This window comes from Benincasa hispida, chromosome 8 (genome assembly GCF_009727055.1).
Source record: "Benincasa hispida cultivar B227 chromosome 8, ASM972705v1, whole genome shotgun sequence".
Classification (NCBI taxonomy): Eukaryota; Viridiplantae; Streptophyta; class Magnoliopsida; order Cucurbitales; family Cucurbitaceae; genus Benincasa; species Benincasa hispida.
In genome coordinates, this window is record NC_052356.1 from 8773383 (window position 1) to 8798885 (window position 25503).

Sequence of the window (25503 nt, forward strand, 5' to 3'; positions counted from 1 at the left end):
GAGGTCGACCCCAACTATGCTACCGAAATGGAGGGTCAAAGTTGGGAATGAACCTAAGAAATCTTATTCATTTATAGAGTTTGAGTTGTTCCAAATTCTATGTTACAACCCTCCGAGGGAATAGCCGCCGTCTGCCTAAAGCAAACCAGTAGGTGCAACATAGGAATCTCACGGTCAAAACTGACGGAAGAGACCGCAGGATATGTTGACACATATCATTTACTCACTTACTATGAACTACTTCCCCCATTCACTTTGCTCTGGACTCATACAAACACTTTCCGAATTGAGCAGCTGAGGTATAATCGACACGAAGCATTGTATGGATCTCACGATGTGAATTTTGTAGGGACGTGAAAGTTGAAATCAAATGTATCATATACTTGATTCTTATATTTGAACGACTTTCCCTTATTCACCGGAATCCAAATTTATGCAAATACTTTCCGAATGGAGCATCCAAGGTATAATTGACATGAAGTACCGCTTAAATCTTGACTGTGAAATCTTAGGGACATGAGAGTTAAAAATAACGTATCATATATGTTATTAATCTCCCACTGAAGTGTTCTAATAACTTTATCATATAAGTTATTAAACTCCCACTCAAATGTTCTACTATTTGGGTAAAATTAAACTTAGGTTCTTTTCGACTAATTAAAACAACCCTAAGTCTAAGTGGTTTTATCCAAGTATAACGTTTATAATTGGATTTCAACCTACAATGTCTAGGTGATAAACTGTTTTATTACCTTACACCACTCATGCATGCTTATAAAAACCGGTGAACAACACTCAATTTAAGACACATGTCAACTTTTAATTGATCCTAAATTTGATGATTTTAGAATTTCGTCATTGATGTGGTGATCCGTGATTGATTAGAAATTTCTCCTCGAACAATTTCTTTTCAAAAGTACTAAGCAACTATTTTTAAGATTTATTGGAGAATAAATTATTCAAAAAATAATAAAATTAAATAAAATATATGTATAAATAATTATATTATAAATAATAAAAAAATATATTTTAAAATTAATAANAATTTAAATAGGTAGATTTATTTAAAATATATTAGATAACTACAACTAATGCAACCTATAAAATTTTCATTTATTTGAATCAATCGACTCAAACCGCACGAATTGAATTGTGTCATGGATTTTGAACACTTCTTATCCAAACCAAGCACCTTTCGCAATTCCATTACCCCAAATTATTCTCAATCCAACTTCCCTCTTTCTCTGTTCTACCCTGATTCAAACGGAAGCTTCATCCCCTCTCTCTATAGTTTCCATCTTTCCTTCCATAGTATCTCTTCCTTCTTGTTTGATTCCAGTCGCTGCAGCTTCCTCCCCCTTTGTCAATTACTTTTGGTTTGAGTTGCGAAATTGCAATTGGGGAATGTGTGGAGGACAATGAACTACGAGCCCATCCAAGTTCATGCAGCGGTGACGACTTTTCAATTTAAGTTATTGATGCTAACAACTTGAATTGGCAAAGCGGTGAATTGCTTATGTTCTTCTGTTTGCAGCGTCATCAGCATGTAAGAACCTTCTCCTTTTTCCTTCTGTTAACATGTTTTTCTGCTTGTTTTTCTTTCTCTTGATTCCGATTTCTCGAGTATTATCTGACGGGAAAGTATGAATCCACAAAGAAGAAGGAACTCTGACCTTTATTTTTATTATTTTCAATAGCTTTACCGTATTTCTAAATTGAGAATTTGTGATTTCAGAGAACTTTGGGTATTTGAGAGTTTGTTATAGCATTAGCTTTCTAACAAAAGAATTGCTCAGAGACTCGACTCAGGCTCTAATGAAAAGGACTGGGGACCATCGAGTTGTTAAGACGTAGAATAGAACGATTGATTTGAATGGTTTGTAATAAAAGTGTAAATTTCTATACGTGAAACCCTAGATTAAAGGAGAATGAATTACAAATTCAAACATACTAATTGAACTGGTATTACTAAAAGGGATAGGGGCCGAGTCCAGTGCCCATCATCCCCTTTCAAACTCATGGTCTGGGTAAAACTCTTAGTTTCCTTCTACCAATCTACATTCTACCTCAATGGTCTAACAATCTACGTTCTGTTCTTTTGATGATGCATATTCCATACTTAATTCTTTCAACTTCCCTCCTGTGCACAGAATTTTGATCTACCTCAATGGTCTTTTTTAATGACCCAGAGACGGGATTGCTTTCAAGGCAAATATAATATCCACAGGAAAATATATGGTTGTTTTGGTGGGATCGGAAATTGGACAAGTTGAAATGAATCAATGGCCTTGATTGTTATTCCATAGTCTAGGACTCTAGTGTTACTTTTACATACCCCAAAATCCTGTTTTTAGGGCTTGCCAGCTGTGGCATTTTCTTTTTGATGAAAAAACCAACCTTTTTAATGGAAGAATACTAGGGGTTTACAAAAAGGAAAGCCCCCACCATAAATAGCCAAACTAAAACAAAAAGGTTCCATTATGGAAAATTAACCCTTAAGTATAATTGCCAAAAAGTCTTAAAAACTGAAGCCCAAAGACTTGGAACCCAATAGGGGACCGTACTTCCTCATTAGGTCTCTCAACCCCTAAAGATTTTCTTGTTCATCTCAACTGAAAGGCCCTACAAAATTGCACAAACCCCAACAAGATACAAAAAATGCCCTTTCTTGCAAAAGATGGGCGAAGAAGAATCTCTTTTCTCATAGAGCTACACTCTCTAGATTAGGCAAGATGAAATCGAATGCCTGAAAGAGACAATTCCACACCAGAAAAGCATAGTTACAACTCTTAAAAATGTGGTCGAGATGCGAGATCTTGGATGTTGTAGATTTTGACTTGGTTGAGGGCATATATGGTTGGGGTTCATTTGATTTTTTTTGGAAAAAGAAATAAAACTTTTCATTGATGTAATGAAACTAGTCTAATGTTCAAAGTATAAAGAGACATCGAGTAATAAAGATTTAAGAAACAACTAAATGTTTAACCCGAAAATCCTAGGATCAGTAGATGCACTCGGCATCTCAACTAGGTTGACACAACTATAGCACCCTCATCATGTCACAATACAAAACAGTCTCATAATGAAACCAAGAGGACATGACTACAGTGAAGAAATAAAAGCGTTCCAATTAAGGCTAATGTCTTGAATAGAATAATCAGTAAAAAAAAAATTCGATTGGGAACTTCACGAAGAAGCTAATAAACATGTAGAACCAATACGTTCCATCCAATCCTAAGGCTTATCATGAAAAACTCCCTGATTATGTTCAAACCAAATTTCTGAAATTAACGCTTTAACCGCATTCAACCAAAGAATCTGAGCTTTAGGTGAGAGGCTAGGGCCAACCAAGATTTGCTGCATGTTTTCTTTAGTTGTTTTCCCAAAAATTCAAGATAAATTGAAGGAAAAAAATCTTCCACCAACATTTCCTTGAGTAAGAACACTCAAACAAAAGATGCTGAAGGTCTTCTCTATTTACTAGACACAAGGGGCATATGGAAGGAGATAAACATTGGTCCCGGAGCTTGTGCTGTAAAGTGTCTGAGCAGTTTAAAGTCCTAAAAAATAATATCCAAATTAACAAATTAATTCTTTTGGGACTCTTGGATTTGGTTGGGGTTCATCTGAGATAGATATGGTAACGCTTAGTGTTCTTTAAAGCTCAAGGCGCAATAAAGCGCAATAGTTTTATGGGCATTCAGGATAAAGCGAAAAATTTCTTTGTGGCCAATGTCTTAGCGTGCATTCGGGATTTTTTTTTGAGAGAGATAGAAGTGAAATTTGAATAAAATATGTTAAAATCACTTTTAAAAACATGTTAATTTCATGCTTTTTTAAAAGCAGTATCCTATTAGCTTTTAAATTCTTCTAAAATTAGGTAGAACTTCTAATGAATATTTAGTTTTCAATTCTATACTTTAAAAATAAGATTTATTTTATATATCTATCTATTTCTCCCTAATCAAATCTATTTTCTAATTTTCATGAGTTGAATGCATCAATTTTATTTAAATAAAGTATACCATATTGATATTGGTCTTCTAAAATAAAGCTATTTCCTTTAATATTTAAAAACTAATCTTTAACAAACAAAACATATCATTCTAAACAATCATTTAAAATTTTAAATTACAAAAAAATAAAAAGTTATTTATAAGTCTATTTTAGTTGTTATATCTAAAGTAAGATTTATTTATTTAACAAACACTATAACCTACTTTTTCAAGTTTAAGTTGAAATTTACCAAACACCAATTTACTTCATTTGATAGCTAATTTTTCTAGAAGCACAGTTGTTAATTAAAAGCTGCCACAACAAACTAAGCCTTAATTTTGTCTAGAGCTCTTTTTTGTTTTTGTTTTTGTTTAGTTACTAGTGTTGTCCTTTGCCCAATAGGGAAACAACGGATGTCATTACCCCTCCTTTCTTTGATAAGAGAGTTTGATTTTAGGATCAAGAGTAGAGATGTTCACATTTGGAGCTCTAATCCTTTTGGAGGTTTCTCATGTAGTTCCCTTTTTCGTAGTTTGTTGGACCCTTCTCCAGTTAGGGATTATGTTTTCTTGGCTCTGATTAAGTTCAAAGAAGGTTGAGTTCTTTGTCTGGCAAGTGTTGCACAATTGGGTTAACTCTATGAACCGACTCTTGAGAAAGTTACCTTCATTGATAGACCCGTTTTGTTGTATTCTTTGTCAGAAAGTGGAGAAGACACAAACCATATCCTATGGAGTTATGACTATGAATGCTCCATTTGGAGTTTCTTTGTGGACATGCTTGGTTTACAATTTATCAGTCAGAGATTTGTTGGGGATGATTGACGACTTCCTTCTCCGTCCATTTTTTCAAGGATAGAGGTCGTTTCTTGTGGTTTGCTGGGATGTGAGCCTTATTATGGAATTTGTGGGGAGAGAGGAAAAAATAGTGTTTAGAGGGTTGGAAAAGATCCTAAAGATGTTTGGTTCCTTATTCATTTCCATATTTCTCTTTAGGTTTTGGTGAAATTTTTTTGTTATTACCTGTTGGAAATAAGGGGCTTTGTTAATAGTTTATAGTCCAGGGGTATTTTATTATTTTACTTTATCCTAGGTTTATTTCCTTTTTTATTTAGGGCTTGCTAGAGCCTATAAATATGACTTCTATTGTAACTTTCATTGTGTGTTAAAAATAATAAAAAAGGCTCTCTATCGTAGTTTTTTCACCCTGTTCTAGGGTTTTCCATGTAAACCTAGTGTTCTCTATTTTCTATCTTTTAACATGGTAGTAGAGTGTGGTGATGAAACCCTAGTCGCCATCCGCGAAAACTAATTGGTGCAAGATAATCTTAATTTTGCACCAGCCCTACTATTGCCAATTCTGACCACCGATGCTACTGCTGCCAATTTTGCTGCCACCGATACCGTCGTTGTTACTGTTGTTCAAGTCGTGGTTAATCGGTAGCTTCAGTCCTTGCATATCTTTCCAACTCTAGCGCCGCTGCAAACCTTTGATGGAAACCTTAGCGCTGTCGCCCTTTTTCACAATGCCGCAGACGTTCCTCCCTTGTTACCGAGAGCTGTCGCTGCCTATCCCTCCAACCTCACTGCCAATAGTCGAAACCTACACCTTGAAGCCGAGATTGGTGAGTCGTTTGCCTACCACAGAGGTAAATCCCCTGCCGCGGCAACGTTGGGAATCCACGACTCCTTTCCCTTTCAGCCGCAAACAACCTATCTGTAGCTGCCAGACCTTCCTCATCACGAGCCGCCTAGTTATGAACATAAGGTTCGATTGGTTTATCTTCAGTAATGGTTCATCAATAGTTAGTTAATCTTCAGGCAAGTTTTCAGCAATAAATCGTTGGTCTTGGGGTAGCCCTAGGTGCTTCCACAAACTTAAATTCTAGTAAAGTGAATTCTTATATTCCTTTTGATCTACCAGTGTATCCAGAGAATTCGGTAACCTCTTTCCCTGCTTTAACTATTCCAAACTATTTGGCTGGATCTATGGGAAATTCTATAGGGTTAATTGCAAGAGAAAAGTTGAATGGTCAGAATTATTTCTCCTGGTCTCAGTCCGTTAAAATGACTCTTGAGGGGCGTCACAAGTTTAGGTATTTAACTGGTGTGATACCAAGACTTAGGCCAGGGGATCCTCAGGAGCGCATTTGGAAAGGAGATGACTGTCTGCTTCGATCACTGTTGATTAATAGTATGGAACCTCAGGTAGGGAAATCGTTGTTGTATGCTGCGATTGCTCGAGATATATGGGGTGCAGTTCAGAAATTATATTCTAAGAGGCAAAATGCGTCTTGTCTTTACACTTTGCATAAACAGGCTCATGAGTCAAACAGGGGACAATGGATGTCAATTCATACTTTAACAAATTGTCCTTAATCTGGTAGGAGATGGACCTGTGTCAGAAATTATCTGGGATTGCCCTTGTGGAGGTGTTCAGTATTCCAAGATTGAGGAAGTCGATTGTGTCTATGATTTCCTAGTTGATTTGAACTCCAAGTTCGATGCAGTGTGAGGTCGTATATTGGGACAGAGGCCTATACCTTCTCTTATGGAAGTGTGTTCTAAGGTTCGTCTGGAGGAAGACAGAGCTAGTGCTATGAACATCACGATTGTATCTGTTCTGATAGTGACAAGGAAAATGGGAAACAAACCCCGATGTGTGAACATTGCAAGAAGCCCTGACATACAAAAAAATTGTGCTGGAACTTACATGGCAGATCACCGAATGGTAAAAGACGTCCTCCAAATGACAAGTCCAATCCTGGTCGGGCTCTTACGAATGAATCTGCGAGTGTCCCCCAGTCACAACCTCAGGTGAATTGCCAAAGTGACCCTTGTGTCTCTTCCCTTGGGGCTGTTGCTCAATCAGGCATCTCTCGGTCCTTAAGTCTCCTTAGCATAAATGGTAAGAAACCATGGATACTTGATTCAGGGGGCTATAGATCATTTGACTAGATCTTCTGATAATTTTCTATCATATCTTCCGAGTGCTGGTATTGAAAAGATTTGGATTGTAGATGGGTCCTTTGCTCTTATTGCGGGCAAGGGTCATATTTCTCCGTTTGATGGTTTAACTTTACAGAATGTGCTGCATGTACCTAGAATATCTTACAATTTACTATCTAATAACTAGAGATCTGAATTGTCAAGTTGCTTTCTCATCAGATAATGTTTTCTTTTAGGACTTGAGCTCGGAAAGATGATTGACACTGCCCGTCACAATAGGGGACTTTATGTCCTTGATGATGATGCTTTCTTTAGAAACTGTTATAGGACTAGTTTGTTGCTTCTTATTTTTCAACTTTAGAAAAAGATTGTATGTTGTGGCATTTTTGCCTTGGTCATCCAAATTTCAAATATATGAAATTATTTCCTCATTTATTCAATAAAGTTGACGTCTCTTCTCTATCTTGTGATGTGTGCATTCGTGTAAAACAACATAGAGTCACCTTTCCATCTCAACCTTACAGACATTCTCAGCCTTTCACCCTTATTCATAGTGATGTTTGAGGTCCCTCAAGTATTACCACCTCTTCGGGGAAACATGGTTTGTGACCTTTATTGATGATCATACCCGTCTTACATGGGTTTTTCTCCTCATTGATAAATCTGAGGTTTCATTGGTATTTCAACAATTTTACACCACAGTTGAGATTCAGTTCAACACCAAAATTGCTATTCTTCGTAGTGATAATGGTTTTGAGTTCCTTAATAATACTCTTCGTGATTTTCTGTCTTCTAAAGGCATTGTCCACCAAAGCTCATGTGCCTATATACCTCAACAGAGTGGGGTGACTGAAAGAAAAAATTGTCACCTTCTTGAGGTTGCACGGTCTCTCATGCTGTCTACTTCACTTCCATCTTACTTATGGGGGGATGTAGTTTTGACTGTAGCTCATCTTATTAATCGAATGTCTTCCCGTGTCCTCCAATTCCAAACCTCTCTTGAATGCCTCAAGGAGTCATACCCTACCATGCGACTTATTCCTAATGTTCCTCTTCGAACTTTTGAGTGCACAGCCTTTGTCCATAGTCATGGGCCTAACCAAACTAAGTTCACCCCTCGTTCTCAGAAATGTGCCTTTCGAGTATCCCCTTCACCAATGAGGTTATAAATGCTTCCACCCTTCTTCCCGAAAATACTTAATCTCCATGGATGTAATGTTCCTTGAGGATAAACCTTTCTTTCCCGTTAGTCATCTTTAGGGGGAGAGTACTAGTGAAGAGACTAGCTGGTCCACATCTTCAGTCCCCACTGACCTTCCTGAACCCATCTGGAGTGCCCATGACACCATTCTACCCACTAAACAAATCCCTTGGATAACCTACCATACGAAGAATCTCAGAAAGGAAATGGTGTCCCCTATTGCTTCGTCGGCTCCGGTCCATGAATATGAACCAATGCAATCTCAAGGTACTACTGGCCCTAATAATACTAACTTGGGTGTTGAGGATGATATTGTTGATTTGGCTGAATATGACAGGAATGATATGCTAGTTCCAAAGAATAACAGAGTTGCAAGTAGTGATGAGACTTCAACAGAAACACAAGAGCGTGAGATTTTTCATCAGGTTGGAAAATGTAATCAAAATCCCATTACAGATGAGGAATCAGACAAACCAGAGGATTATGATATCTTTCTTGACATGCCCATTGCATTGAGAAAGGGCACCAAATCCTGCACCAAGTACCCCATGTATAGCTGTATGTCTTACAGTAATCTGTCTTTTAGGTTCAGGGCGTTCACTGCCAGCCTTGATATAGTAACAATACCGAAAAACATACATATGGCTATGGAAATTCTTGAGTGGAAGATTGGCGTCATGGAAGAAATGAGAGCTCTTGAAAAGAATAACACGTGGGGCCTTGTTGCTCTTCCTAAAGAGCATAAAACAGTTGGGTGCAAGTGGGTGTTCACTCTGAAGTATAAATCAGATGGAACTATAGACAGGTACAAGGCCAGACTTGTAGCAAAAGGGTTTACTCAAACTTATGGGATAAATTATTCTGAGACTTTCTCCCATGGTCCGGGTCCTTCTTTCTGTTGCAGTTAATAAAGACTGGCCTCTCCATTAACTTGATGTGAAAAATGCATTTCTGAATGGTGAATCAGAAGAGTGTATATGAGCCCTTCAGGTTTTGAAGCTCAGTTTGATCATCAGGTTTGTAAACTCAAGAAGTCTTTGTATGGTTTAACAATCCTCGAGAGTGTGGTTCGACAGGTTTACTACCTTTGTTAAGTCCCAAGGTTTCACTCAGGGACACTCTGATCATACAATGTTTACAAAAAGGTCAGTATTTGGGAAAATTGTTGTTCTAATTGTGTATATTGATGATATTGTTTTGTCAGGAGATGATGGTGTTGAGATTACCAGGCTGGAAAAGAAAATGACCAATGAGTTTGATATCAAAGATCTAGGGAATCTAAAGTATTTCCTTGGAATGGAGATGGCAAGATCAAGGAAAGGGATCTCTGTCTCACAACGGAAATACACTCTTGACTTGTTAAAAGAAATAGGTATGACTGGATGTAGATCTGCTGACACTCCTATTGAATTCAATGTGAATCTAGGAGATTCTGTTGACAAAGTTCCTGTTGATAAAGAGAGGTATCAACGTCTATTGGGAAAACTGATTTACTTATCTCATACTAGACAAATATTTCCTATGCTGTCAGTGTTGTTAGTAAGTTTATGTAGGTACCCTACGAAGAACATATGGAAGCTGTGAATCAAATTCTGAGATATTTGAAAAGCTCACTAGGTAAAGGTCTGATGTTCAGAAAAACTGACTGGAAATGCATTGAGACTTATACTGACTCTGATTGGGTAGGATCAGTTATTGATAGAAAATCTACCTCTGGATTTTATACTTTTGTGTGGGGTAACCTAGTTACTTGGAGAAGTAAGAAGCAAAGTGTTGTTGCTAGAAATAGTGCTGAAGCTGAATGGAGAGCTATGAGTTTGGGAATTTGTGAAGAAATCTGGTTGAAGAAAGTTCTGTCTGATCTACACCAAGATAGTGTTCTACCTATGAAACTCTATTGTGATAATAAAGCGGCTATAAGCATAGCCAATGATTCTGTACAACATGATAGAACTAAACATGTGGAGATTGATAGACACTCTATAAAAGAGAAACTGGACAATGACAGTATTTGTATTCTGTATATTCCATCTAGTCAACAAATTATTGATGTTCTCACCAAAGGGTTACTTAGGCAAAGTTTTGACTCATGTGTTAGCAAGTTGGGTCTAATTGACATCTATGCCCCAACTTGAGGGGGAGTGTTGGAAATAAGAGGCTTTGTTGATAGTTTATAGCCCTAAGAGTATTTTAGTATTTTACTTTACCCTAGGTTTATTTCCTTTTCTATTTTAGGGCTTGCTAGAACCTATAAATATGACTTCTATTGTAACTTTCCACGTGTGTTAAACATAATAAAAGAGACTCTTTATTGTTATTTTTTCTCCATGTTCTAGGGTTTTCTGCGTAAACCTAGTATCCTCTATTTTCTATTTTTAACATTACCCAATAGGTCTTATTTTACAGTTATGGAGGCCTTTTCTTTAGCATCCTCCTCTTTGGTGGGCTTGTTTTTTATATCCTTTTTTTCCCTCCTCAACTAAAGGTTGTTTCTTCATTTATTAAAAAAAAAAAACACAATATAAATCATGCTTGATTCAGCCATGACTATGATTGGCTAGAATTCAACTATTCAAATTTAACCATTTGCGAACAGTTTCTAGATAAGGTTTTTATCAAGTGCAATCTACATTTTAGTTTTCTTGTTTATGTAAAAGGACATGTGAGAGGGGTGTATTTTTCTTAAAAACCCGTTTTTAATCTGGCATCTTGTGTTTGGAAAGCAAAGGTTGTCCAAACTCAAAACGATAATATATCTCCATAGTCTTGGTACAAATGCAAGCCTCTCTCTTCAGATTTTTCCTTTCCCTCCCTCTCAAAATCTCCAAAAATCCGTAGATCATTAAAATAGAACCCATTGTTAGAAATCCACAACACTACCGTCTTGTGCAATACTTCAGTCTTTTGCTTGAGATTTTACAATGTTTGGGTTTGGTTTTCTCGTGAATGTTGTGATTTTCGTTTTTACCTCTCATTGTGGATTATTACTTTTTACTTTGAGATGGAAAATTCGCTAGGAAAACATTATTAAACCGTGTGAGGGTTGGATCTTCCTTTTGAATGAATTTGGGGTATCAATTTCTCCCTAATCGAGTGGATGCTTGAGTTTTGCAAATCCTTGCGGGTATGATGTCTAGAGGAAAGGCTAAAATTATTTGGAATTTCATGGTTAGAGCTCTTCTTGAGCTGATTTGAATTATAATAGAAATTGCTTTCCAAGAACATGTTTTATGCTGCAAAGTTGCTGGATTCATGGGTTTTGTTTGAATACCGCTGCCACAATAGTTGATCGAATTCATCTGGGTCAGTTTGAAATCTTGCATTTCCATTTTTGTTTTAACTTTTAATTGACTCGGATACCCTTGAAGAAGCATTGCCCTCATTAGTCATGTTAATGCCTTTAGCATTTGGTTTTACTGCAGATGAGAATCAAATTTCAAGAGGAGTGAATAAAGAGATGGTCCCCAGATTTCTAATTCAGCGTCTAACACCATACTTCGCAGCACGTATTCGAGAGAACCAAAGGCTTCTTAGCTCTTCTGTTTTAGCTCATCAAGAAACCTCTTCTTCGTTGATAACTCCATCTGTGGGCATTGATACCATCCACATGACAGATAATTGCATTCGGGTATCCCATACATTTTATGTAATCCTTTTTGTGCAAGTACCATATGGATTAGAAACTATTCATCTATTTCATTGTCATCATTGTTTTAGTTCTTGATTTTCTGGGTTATCCTCATTTTGTGCACTATTTGGGCCAATAATTTCTTGGTTTAGGATGTCAATGAACCATTGCCTTTTATGCGCTTAAAATTTGAGTGGAGGATTTGAGATTTGGGCATTTGCTGTCATATGTGATGCCCTAAAACGAGGCATAAGTTATGATGCCAAAACTGGAGAAATGTTAAGAATAATATGGTGCCAGTTGCAATAATTGTCTTATTCTTAATTTTTTAAAAACTTTACTTGAAAGTTGGAATGGATGAAAGGAACTGAGACTTATAAACTTAGGAATGAACTCTTCATAACCAGATGTATGATGTATTGTCTGTTACCAAAGGGCTAAATTGCTTGATACTCGTGTTTATGTTATTGATAAAAAGAATATATCAGTAAGATAGTTCTGCAGCATTCGTACTATCATTTTTCCACGGTTTTCCTGCTGCATGTGTTTGCAAGGGTTGAATAGTGAAGTTCTTACGAAGACCGGTCCTGATTTACTTTCTGCTGAGCCTTGACATTTCTTGCAGAGAATGAAGGAATTGCAAGAACCTATGGAAGAAAAGATGCTTCGTTTGAGTGTAGAAACTGGGGGATGTTCTGGATTTCAATATGTTTTCAATTTGGATGAGAAAACCAATCCAGATGACAGGTCTATAAACTAGCTCAAACTCGCTGCTTATTTTAAGATTTTCACCTAAAGATTGCCAATGATTTTTGGTTTCACTTTTTAAAACTTTACCCTTCTCTCTCCTTTCATGTTTGCAGGGTGTGTGAGAAGCAAGGAGTTAAATTGGTAGTTGATAATATCTCATATGATTTTGTAAAAGGAGCAACAATTGATTATGTTGAAGAGCTGATTCGTTCGGCTTTCGTTGTGAGTGAAACCTATATCTCTGCTCTATCATTGTTGCTTAGATATGTTTATTATTTGGAAAAAATATCTTTTTGGTCTTTAAGTCTTGGGTCTAGTTTTCGTTTGGTCCTTAGATTTCGAAATGTTACACTTTTAATACTTAAGTTTTGAGTTTGATTACTATTTTAGTCTTTAGATTTTAAAGTATCACTTTTAGTCCTTAAATTTTGAGTTTTGTTTTAATTTGGTCCTAGGTTTCAAGATATACACTTTTAAGTTTTAACCTCTATTTTGTAGTAGTGTATGCACTATAGTCTTTGGTGTTAATGTCTATTAATTAATTTAAATTAATTATGAAGTAAAATTTTAAAATTAATTGTATTGGAAAAATAGTGAAAATCAATTAATTATAATTTCTTTAATTCTTTTTAATTAATGTTTGAAAGTGAGTGTATAGTGAAAATCGAGCTTTAAAATGTAAGTCTTGAAACCTAGAGACGAAATTGAAATAAAGCTTAAACTTTAAAGGTAAAATTGTAACATATTGAAACCTTAGGGACTAAATTGGGATCAATCTCAAAACTCTTTTTTTTTGGTAAAAGAAACAATTAATTGATATGTATAAGGGTTTTTCCCAAGCAAAGAAATTACAATAAGGATTACCAATTATTGACTAAAAATGATAAACTGAAATGGGTGAAAAAGTGTTTTAATTTACACCAAAAAAAAGCAATAGACAAAACAAACTAAAAAAATCCGAGCACTAGAAGAACAAGTATCGTTAAAAAGTCTTCTGTTCTTTTCACCCCATATGCACCAAAGGAACGCACGGATAAAGGCCAACCAAATCACCTTCTTAGTACCACTAAAAGGATGACCCACTAACATTGAGGCCAAAGCATCAGAAATATTATTAGGACAAGTGAAAGACCAACAAAAAATAGGCAAGAAAAGATCCCAAAAGCTGGTAGCAAAGAACAGAGGAAAAATAGATGAACCAATGACTCAACATGCTTGTGACACATATGGCACCAAGAGGGAGAAAGAGACATAAGACATACGACGTTGCAAATGGTCAACAGTATTGATGGCACCCAAGCTGAGTTCCCAAAGAAAGATTTTAATCTTCTTTGGATATCTATCTTTCCAAATTGCGGAATAAAGGTCAGTCAAACCTGAATCCAGATCACCCACAAGATCAGCTATAAGAGATTTAATAGTAAAACCCATAGAAGGATCAAGTGGCCACAACCAAGTATCAGGGGGGAACACAAGCGAATGGATGCCAGATGAAGGGATAATGAAACTCATTAAACAATCTCCAACTTAGTAAGATTATGATGTAAGTTCAAATTCCAAGCAGATGTAGAAGAGATCCAAGCATTAGCAACAGTAACTTCAGGTTGCTGCACAAGACGAAAGAGTCGTGGATAAAGTGTTGGCAAGGACACCATGACTAAGCCAAGAGTCGTGCCAGGAAGGCGTAGAAGAACCATCACCAATACAACGTCTTATCCGATTGGCAATCAGATCGATAAATTGACAAATGTACCTCCAAGGAGCTATGGAAGAACCACCAAAGATTGGAGAGGGCCAGACACAATAAGAGGAATAATACTTAGCAACAATGAGCTTCCTCCATAAAGCGTTGTGCTTAGATAAAAATTGCCAAGTTCATTTTGCAGGAAGAGCAGAATTTCGATGTTTAAAATTTTTCAATGCCAAAGCCACCCAATAATTGAGAGCACTGAGAAACCACCCAATTCACGTTATGCAAGCCACCATCACCTCGAAAACCTTCCCAAAAGAAATCTCGAACCAACTTATCAAGGCAACTAATAACAGAGGAAGGAGCCTGAAACGAAGACAAATAATAAGTTGGGAAGGTTAGAAAGAGTGGCTTGAATGAGCATATGACGACCCCCTTTCGATATATAAGCATACTTCCAATTATGGAGTTTATGCTAAAATCTCTCAACCACGGGCCGCCAAAGCAAAACAGACTTAGAGTTGCCACCCAAAGGAAGCCCTAATATGGTGCAGGCCAGAAACTTCTTTTGCAACCAAAAGAATGCAACAATTAGTAAAAAAAGAGAAAAACATGAATCTGAAGGAGCTCACTCTTAGCAAGATTGATTTTAAGGCTTGAAGCACATTAAAAAATATGGACAATGTCAAATAAGTTCTGTATGGTAGATCTCTCAATAGTATAGAACAACAAAGTGTCATTAGCAAACTGTAAATGTGTCGGTGAAAAATCCGAATGACCAATAGGATGAGCAATAGTAAGATCCAGTGCGGAGTTGTGGTCAATAAGACGACTCAGACAATTAACAACTAAAATAAATAAGAAGGGAGAGAGAAGGTCTCCTTGTCTTATGCCACATGAGGGAATAATCTTGCCATGAGGGCGACAATTAATAATGATGGAATAATTGATGCATCCTTTGATCCAAATGCGCCAACGACAACAAAAACCTTTTATCTGGAGAATGGAGTCAAGAAAGTCCCAATCAACCGTATCAAAGGCTTTCTCAAGGTCCAATTTTAAGACAACCCCTGATTTATTCCTTAAAGTCCAATCATTAGTGAGCTCATTAGCCATCAAGGAAGCATAAAAAATCTATCTATTAGCCACAAAAGCAAGCTGATTGGCCGAAATGGTGAAAGGAATAACCTTCTTAAGACGATTTGATAAAACACGGGCAATAATCTTGTAATCACATGAAATGAGATTAATAGGTCTATAATTAGAAACAGATCTCGAGTCAACTTTTTTACAAATCAGACACATATAAGTATCATTCAACTTCACATTAATAACCCCAAAATTGTAAAAAATCATTAATAACTAACATAATCTCAGTTTTAAGAGTAACCAAGAAAAATTTGAAAAACTTAGCTGTAAAACCATCTGGACCAGGGTATTTACTAGCACCAAGGGAGGAGAGACAGTAGCAAATACCTCATCTTCGGTAAAGGGACGCTCAAGGTCCGTGGCTTGAGGGGAAGAAATAGGATTCCACTCAAGATTAGTTGGAAGAAAATGTTGACCCATGTCTTTTGTGAAGAGAGATGAGTAAAAAGACAAGAATTTAACCTCAATATCATGTGAAGTCAAAAGACTAGTGCCTTCCCTGGAGACTTTCCGTAATGGAGGACTTACGGCGGCAGGAAGCAACAATTCTATGGAAAAACCATGTGTTTTCATCACCCTCAAGAAGCCATTTCAGATTACATCGCTGCTGCCAATGAATGTGATCTTGAATGGTCAGGGTTTCAATCTGTTCACAAAGTATGTGACGCCTATTAAGCTATTTCTTGTTAAGGGCACCTTTGTCTTCCAGGTCATCTAAATTAGTTAATGCGAAACAAGAAAAGGAAGATTAGTAACCTCGCTGTGCTGAGTGTTATTCCATTCACGAATAATAGTTCTCAGACCCTGAAGCTTTAACATAAAATCGTGGCCAGGCCAATCAGTAATCGGGTGGCAATTCCACCAATTCTCCACCAAGGAACAGACAGAAGGCACTTGAAGCCAAGAGTTCTCAAATCTAAAAGGGCAAGAACCCCAATCAATACTTCTAGAAGATGAGACCAATGGAAAATGATCAGATGTGATGCGATTCAAGCGTTTGAGAGTAATTGTTCCAAATTTATGAAGACTATTCTCTGTAAGCAGAAAACGATTAAGAAGAGACAGATATTATGTAGGACCAGAGCTCAACCACGTAAAGCAACCATTCGATAGAGGAATATCCCATAATTGATAATAAGATATCTATTGATTGAAGGCATGCATACTAGAGGAAATTGTTCTGTCATGTGATTTTTTCCAAGACCATTTAGTGACATTAAAGTCACCACCAATGACCCAATTTTCACCTCCCAAACCAGCTAAATCATCAAACTCTTGCCAAAAATCAGCTCTAAAAGCATTACTAGAAGGGCCATAAATTGTCGAAAGCCAAAAAGAAAAACCATCAGTCAATGATACATGAATTGAAGTAGAAAAGTGGCTCTGTATAACCTCGAGGATAGAGAAGTCAGGCTCACTCCAAAGAATAAGAATATACCCCCTCACATATCAATAGCATCCAAAGAAGTCCAACCAATAAAGGAAAAGCTCCAGATGGATTTAATCAAAGAGGAATCAACATATGACAACTTTGTTTCTTGTAGGAGAACAATACCCAGGGTTATGTTGTTGAATTAGCTTCCTTACCAAAGCATGCTTCCTCCAAGAATTAAGACCCTAGACACTCCATGTGAGGAATTTCATGTATTCTTGGATGCAAATCATCCCTAATAGCCAAAGTGGTAGATTTATCATAATGGATTGAAGAAAAAGGGCCTTGTAATTCCCTTTGAAGCTTGGGTATTTTACTAACAGTATTGGTGATTTTTTTTTTTTTTTGGTTTTGGACGTAGGAGAAGGGATACAAGGAATAGCCATAACACATAAACCATGTAAGGACAATAGAGAAGCAAAGTCATGAAGACTGATTGGTAAGGAGGGAGGAGAAGATGGCGACTGTTGGTTAATTAGGTGAAGGGTAGTTAAAGGGGAATTGGATTCGTGGTTAACAGGGGAAGGAGATGAGAGGTCTTGATTGTCACTCAAGTCAGGTGGAAGAGGGGGAAAAGTATGTATTGGCAAGTGGTTGGTATCATCTAGTTGGTTGCCAAAGATGGCCATATCGAGGGGTTGAGCAATGAATTCAATTTCTTTGGAGGGGCTGGAAAGGTAACCCTCTGTATCAGAACCGGTAAAAGGAAGGTTTGGTTTGTTGGTTGCAGTGGAATGCAGAGTACTGAATTGCAAGGTGGTGGGGCTCGCGCTAAAAGTGACTGCAGAAAGAGAGGGTTGTGAAGAAGAGGGTGAGGCCGAATTGGAGAAGCTGTTATCCTAGTTTTGGAAACTAAAGGATGAGGTTGACTCGGGTGAAAGATTGTGGCTAGGGTTTTCGGCTGAAGTGCAGAGAGGTAAAGGATCAGATGGTGAACCTACAGATTGGTCATTTAAGGAGAGGGAGGGTGGGAGATTTATCTTCTTCATAACTACAGGAAATTTGGTCAAAGGATCAGGATATGGAGAAAGAGAGGGTGAGATTGATTGATTGGGTTCAATTGCTATGGACTTGTCTTTTTCATTTAACTGAGAATTATTAAGATCCACTTTTTTATCAACCTGTTTAATGCTATTTCCTTGTGGAGAGAGGGGTGCACTGCTGTCCTGAACTCAGGTGTCAGCAGGTTGAATTCGCACCAATGTTTCATCGTGTGCCAACTCCTTTGGTAGATGAATTTCATATGGAATGAAGCCGCGCTTATTTTTCCTTAATCTTTAGATGAGCAAAAGAAAGAACTAGCCCATGTGCAGTTTGATTTGAAGGTTGAACAAATCCACCACACATGTCACTAATGTACCTAAAGATGGCTTCGGTCCGGTAAGTAATTGGGAGATGAAACACATCAATCTAGCCTCCTCATGATGCAACCATTTGTTGTTGGAAAGATGAAGGTATGGATAGTGAGAGAAACTTAAGTTTCAGAGGGCCAGTGGTTGTCCAATTCGAATTAGCACATAACTTTTAAGAAATTGCCGAGCTATAAACATGCAGTAGGGCTTCGTCTCGTTTAGTAACAATTTTTTTTTTGTTTTTTTTTTTTAATTTTAAAATCAAGTCTATAAACATCATTCATTTATTATCTTCTATGTTTTTGTTTTGTTGTCTATATTTTAAGAGTATTTTCAAAATCATTGCCAAAATTTAAAAACTAAAAAAAAAAAGTAGTTTTCCAAAACTTGTTTTCATTTTTATAAATGGGTTAAGAACTTTAATATTTACCTTGGAAATATGAAAATCATAGTAAAAAATGATGAGAAAACAAGTCCAATTTTCAAAAACAAAAAACCGAAACCAAATAGTTACCAAACTGAGTCTTAAAGTCAAATTAAATTTGAAACCTAGGGACTAAAAAGATATCTTTCTCATTTTACACCATGTATTTGATACATTATTTCTTCTCACAATAAAACTAGTGCTAATGCAGAAGTTGAACTCTTGTATTATATGCCTATGTGCAGGTGACCACAAATCCAAGTGCTGTTGGTGGCTGTAGTTGTAAAAGTTCTTTCATGGTGAAACAATAATCACCACAAAGCTCTCTATTTGCATCCTTTCAGGAAGGCATAGGAGCAATAATCAAAACTCTTGACTTGAAGATATGATGATTTTGTTTATTATTTGGTTGGTTAATTTGATGAGGCTTTTTATCTATGCCTATTTTCATGTATCATCATTTTGTTTTCATGTGCCGCTACTATATTATTTGGGATCTTCATTCTTTATTGCACTGAATCATGATAGAGTTTATTCTTGAAGCCAAATTAAGCCTATTCATTATAATTGAATTGAAAATTACCACGGGATGAAAATAGTTAGGTCCCGTTTAGTTTGAAAATTATGTCTATAGATATTACTTTTATCTCCAAATTTCTTTTTTTGTTATCTATTTTTACCAATGATTTAAAAAACCAAGTCAAATTTTTAAGAATTGAAAAAAAATGTAGTTTTCAAAAAGAATTTTTTTTTTAGAATTTGACTAAGAATTCAATCATTGTACTTTATAAAGATGTAAATCAAAATGAAATAAATTTAATTTTCAAAAATAAAAATAAAAAACTAAATAGTTACCGAATGAAATTTTAATAATTTATTTTAAAATTACATACAAATTTTTAAAAGTTTGCTTGGCTTAGCTTTGGGCCAGACCTAGCTAGCTCTGGTGCCATCTCTGATTCAACTTCATCCTAACAATTGTAGAGAGAGATGGTGAGCTAATAATATTCACAATTTAAGACCAAAGTGAAATCAAACAAGTTGATTACAACGGATAACATAACCCTATTTGCAATAAAAAGGTTCAGGGCCTTTTTCAAACAGAATGTAATAAAATGTGTTACTTTTGACACATTTTCAAAAAATTGTGATTTAAATTGATATAATTATTATTTGGACAATGATTAGATACAATTTTAAGTATAGTACATTTTTTTAAAAAAATATATCTAACATATGGTAGAGTTTTATTGATGTGCAGTCTGTGATGCACAAAGATGAGTGTAGCTTTTTAATATTATTATTATTACTTCAGAATTTAAATTGATTTAACCCATAAAGTTTAAGGATATAAATTGATTTTTTTCCCCAAAAATTACTTTTGTAAGAACAAGTAGTGTCAAATTTTGGTGCAATTAGGATGCTCCCAATTATTTTCATTTAAGTAATGAGTTTATGTGTATCATATACAAACATTTCCAATCAGCTGCAGTAGTGTAGAATTGTAGGAGGCAGAGAATGACATGATTTCTCATTCATCACTTAACCCACAGACTGGGGTGCCTTCTCTAATTCGTACTTCGAGTGGGTGTTCATCACATCCTTGTTTTTATTTTCCTAAAAATAATTCAATTGCCTTTAATACATCATTCTAAATTTTCATCGATATATTCATATTTCCATTGATATTTTCACATTTCTACGGGTTTGATATTGACATAAGGGTAAATTGATATTTTCATTGTGTCGTAGTTTTTCCAAGAAATGTAAAAAGATAAACAACAAAATATTACTAATGTAAATATAATATAAATAATAAACATATTAATTTGTGTAAAAATCATAAAATGTTTATTTAAAAATTCAAAATTATTTTTTTTGATTTTTTGATCTTTACAATTTTTCTAGAAATCGGTCAATATTTCCATTGAAGTTTTCGTAAAATTAAGATCTTGATATTTTCATCGAAATCGACATTTTAAACATTGAGTGCACCAAAATATCTCAAATAGGTTAGCACATTTTTAGCACTCTCATCATTTCCTAGATCCGTTTATCGATAATCAATATTAACCGAAGTTAAAAGGGCAATACAAGAGGGGGCTAGAGAAAAGCACATAAGAAGAAATCTGGTAGATGACATAAAAGCACCAAGATTGAGGGCAATGGAGGAAGGGTTGTAATCTTTGAGTTTTGATCTAAAAGACTAGCATGGAGTCAAGGTGCAGATTTTGGAGCTTGTTCAAGAGATGGTTGACCACATTGCAATGAATGAATAGATGACCATATTTTCTTCACTTTGTTTGCATAAAGGATACTAGTTTAGATTTAGAGATAAATTAGGAAGCCTCTTTATTGTAAAATTTCCATGGTGTTGATGCTTTTGTGAAGGATAGTCCATATTAAAAACTTGCATTTCTTTGGGATGGAAGATTTGAACAAGCATGAAAAGATATCACCATTAATGATGGGAAGATCTCTTTGTTTAATGATGAGAAGCTCAATTTTTTCATATTCCATTGATTGATCTCTCTGTCGAATAAAGGTCTACGAGGTTGAATGTCCCGATCATCGCTTTCGGTGTTCCATACTCTCTGATGGTGCTTTTTGTTCGTCGTGTTAATGCAAAAAGATGAGATTTGTTCATCATTATTAACAATCCACTCGAAGTTTGCCTTTAATAATGGATCTCCAAGGGGCCTTCATGTTCATGTTCATGCTGTTGTATTTTGAAGTGATAGGGGATTTCTACAAAGTGTGTTTGTTTGTACTTTGCAAGAATATTCTCTTCCATAGACATAAAAAAAAATATAGAGACTAAATTTTAACTTTTTTCAAATTATAAAACTAAATTTGTAATTTAACCAAATAAAATAATTGTACAATTATAATTCGATTAGTTGCTAGTAAGGGACACTTGTAGATAGAAAGTTTATTATTATTATTATTTTGATAGAATAAAAGGTGAAAAAGAAAGGTTATTACAAATATAGAAAATGTTTTTTCTTTAACTTTCAAATATTGCAAAATTTATAGGTCAAACCCAAACAAAAATAGGAAAAAGTTGATTATACTTTTTTTGTTATATATATATATATTGCAAAAGTAATGTATTGCTAAAGAGAGACCTTAGAACCAAGGTCAAGGCACAAATAAAAACCAACAAAACAAGACAACCAAACGATGAAACACAAAAAAAGAAACCACATACACAGATCAAGGGAAAAAATCCCAAGGAGAAAATTCCCTTCCTATAAGAGAAGCTCTCATTCACTTAGAACAACATATAAAAATCTTAGACCGAACATCTAAACTAATCACCTGAGAAGAACGCAAAGAGGCACCACGGACACATTTATTATGCTCATAACAAACATGATTAAGAACAACACACCGAGCAATTCTCTAAACCTTACGCCTCAGCCGATTCCCTTTGCTAAAATGGAAAATCCTTGTGAGCTTCATTTCCCATTACGATATCCTGTGGGAACACCTTTCCCACTAAAGCATGTCCTCCCAATTGGCCTTACTAAAAGGACAAAAAGAATAAATGATCATGAGACTCAACTCCACTAGTATATATAAGACATTCACTAAGGATATCAAAACATCGCCGTCTAACACGATCTCAAATCTACAACCGATGTCAAATACCAAGCCAAGAAAATTAAAGCATATCTAGGAGATATTCCCCCAAACTAAATGAGGCTAGTACAAGATATCACAAGATACTTAGAACATAATGACTTCCAAACACTAGGGACAAAAAACATACTAGAATAACAAGGGAGCCAAATTACACTATCCTCCTATCCAACCGGACCTTAACATGAAGGGAACTTAGTGATAAACATAAAATGAAATGTATCAATCATGTACTCCATATATCAATATCAATATATTTTATACAGTATATTAGCAATATAGTTATACTAGAGATATTAGTTATAATAATGAGTAATATAGGGAATATATCAATTATATGCTTTGTGTGCAATGTATTTAATTATTAATATAATATAGTAGAAGATTTACAACATTAACTGCATTTTATCATGTAGTTTTCAGTTATCCTCTTCTGTCTGTTGTCAATTATCTCTCAGCAAGCTACTTTCAAATTTTTTTTTTTAATTAAAAATTAATGAAGGAAATGAAAGACTAGAATGAAAAAAGAAAAGAAAATTTTAGAGGGAAGAAAGAAAACATTGTTATAGATTTTTCCACCAAAGAAACAAGTGCAAGAATCTCTTTAATTACCCTCAAATAATGAGTCATCAACTCCTTGATGCTAATCAGCCAATAAGGGAAAGAAAAGATTTTTTTAGCGTATGTGTTTGGATTAATTTTTCAAGTGTTTCATTTTGAAGAAAATTGTAGTGAGCAACCACTAAAATTGTTTATGAAATACTTTCAAAGTTCATTTTAAACCATTTTTATCAAAAGAATTTAAATAAAAATGATTTTTTGAATTTTTTTTTATTTTAGTCAATCCAAACAGACCTTAAATCTTATCAATTATATATATTTAATATGAAATATATCATTTATATATTTAATGTGGTCGATTACATTATATTAATTATTAAGTATATCAATTATTTCAATCATATACTTTATTCTAAGTGTACAAGTGACTGATTCAATATGTAGTATACTAGCAAAGCATATCCAAATGTTTAATAACAAATATTTATTGCAAAGAGTGATACTTTGGTGCAACATAAGCTGGACCCATCTCTAATTATTCCTCTCAATTATAGAGTAAATAGTAGTACAAAAATATTATTTTTTAATAGAAACAAAAGTCTACCTGTGGCAAATATTGAATGGATAATTTGGTAAACTGCACGAAGACATTGGAGTCCAAAAATATATCTAAGCATAAACAGTTTTCTATTGCTATAGGGAGTTGTTGCAATTGTATTCTTAAACTCATGAAAAATTGAGATTAAACTCAATTACTAATGGAGTATATAATATTAGAGTTTAATTGCAATGCCTTTGTACAATTTTAAAGAAAAGCAATTATTTTTCAGTAGTTGTAATTGTTGAAAATAAAAGAAAAAAAGGAACACAAGATTTACGTGGAAAACCCTAGATCAGGGAGAAAAAATCACGATAAAGACTGATTTTTATTATTAATTATGATACACAAAGTACAAGAGAATAGATCAAATAAATAGACTAGTGGGAAGCCCTATGGTACATACAATTACTAAAATACCCCTAGAGTTACAAGTTGTTTTTCGACACTCCCCTTCAAGTTGGAGCGTAAATATCAATAAGGCCCAACTTGCTGACACAGTAATCAAAGCTTTGTCTCAGTAACCCTTTTGTGAACACATTTGCAATTTGCTGATTTGAGGGAACATAAGGAATGCATATACTTCCATTGTCAAGTCTTTCCTTGATGAAGTGCCGGTCGATCTCAACGTGTTTTGTTCTGTCATGTTGAACAAGATTATTTGCAATACTAATTACTGCCTTATTATCACATAATAGTTTCATTGGGAGCTCATTGTCTTGATGAAGATCTGACAACACTTTCATCAACCAGATTTCTTCACATATCCTTAAACTCATGACCGGTACTCAGCTTCTGCACTATTTCTGGCCACAACTCCCTGTTTCTTGCTTCTCCAGGTCACCAGATTACCCCAAACAAATGTGCAATACCCAGATGTTGATTTTCTATCAACAACAGACCCTGCCCAATTAGAATCAGTGTAGGCTTCAATGCAACATTTATCAGACTTCTTGAACATTAACTCCTTACCTGGTGTACTTTTTAGATATCGTAGGATGCGCTCAACTGCTGTCATATATTCCTCACAAGGGGCCTGCATAAACTGACTGAAAACACTCACTGCATATGAAATATCGAGTCTCGTATGAGATAAGTATATCAATTTCCCAACTAACCACTGATATCTTTCTTTATTGATCGGGACACTGTTACTAGTATTGCTAAGCTTTGAATTATATTCAACTGGGGTGTCAGCAGGTTTGCACCCAGTCATTCCTGTTTCCATTAGGAGATCAATCGTGTATTTCCATTGAGACACTGAGATTCCATCCCTTGACTGGGCTACTTCCATTCCGAGAAAGTATCTTAATTTCCCAAGGTCTTTAATTTCAAATTCTTTGGCCATCCTTGCTTTGAGTTTCACAATTTCATCAACATCATCACCAGAGAGCACAATATCGTCAACGTAAACAACGAGAACTGCAACTTTCCCTGAAGTTGACTTCTTTTTAAACAGTGTGTGATCTGAGTGCCCTTGGGTATATCTTTGTCCTGGAAAATTTGTCAAACTAGGCTCTCGGAGACTGTTTCAACCCATATAGTGAATTTTTCAGTCGGCAGATTCGCTGTTTGAACTGACTTTCAAACATGGGAGGAGGATTCATGTAGACTTCCTCCTTAAATTCTCCATTGAGAAAGGCATTCTTTACATCCAGTTGATGCAGAGGCCAATCTCTATTAACTGCAACTGATAACAATACTTGGATAGTATTGAGTTTAGCTACGGGAGAGAACGTCTCGGAGTAATCTACCCCAAAGGTTTGAGTAAACCCTTTGGCAACTAACTTGACCTTGTACCGATCAAGAGTCCCATCTAACTTGTACTTTATAGTGAAAACCCATTTGCATCCAACTGTCTTGTGCCCTTTGGGTAGGATCACCTGGTCCCACGTTCCATTTTTCTCCAGAGCCCTCATCTCCTCCATAACAGCAGCCTTCCAAACTTCAGTTCCCATTACTTTCTGTATGTTACTCGGTATCACCCTTGTATCTAAACTAGTGGTAAAGACCCTAAATTCAAATGACAGGTTACTATATGTCATGTAACTATGCATAGGGTAACTTGTACATGATCGAATACCTTTCCTCAGGGCTATTGGAAGATCAAGAGAAGCATCATACTCCTT

The 25503-nt window shown here is 35.5% G+C and overlaps 1 protein-coding gene across 3 annotated transcripts; it reads left to right on the forward strand.

Annotated features, from left to right (window-relative positions):
* Positions 1 to 1194: 1194 nt before the first annotated feature.
* LOC120083591 (iron-sulfur assembly protein IscA-like 2, mitochondrial) lies at positions 1195 to 19118 on the forward strand. Of its 3 annotated transcripts, XM_039039409.1 has the most exons (6): positions 1195 to 1546; positions 9350 to 9762; positions 11568 to 11773; positions 12399 to 12520; positions 12637 to 12745; positions 18816 to 19118. In XM_039039409.1, the coding sequence occupies exons 2-6, from the start codon at positions 9717 to 9719 to the stop codon at positions 18879 to 18881; spliced, it is 549 nt and encodes a 182-aa protein (XP_038895337.1). In that variant the 5' UTR covers positions 1195 to 1546; positions 9350 to 9716; the 3' UTR covers positions 18882 to 19118. The 3 variants fall into 3 exon arrangements, with proteins under 3 accessions (XP_038895337.1, XP_038895339.1, XP_038895338.1); XM_039039411.1 differs by lacking the exon at positions 9350 to 9762 and having other exon boundaries at positions 1196 to 1546; positions 11550 to 11773; XM_039039410.1 differs by lacking the exon at positions 9350 to 9762 and having other exon boundaries at positions 1198 to 1546.
* The last annotated feature ends 6385 nt before the right edge of the window (positions 19119 to 25503 follow it).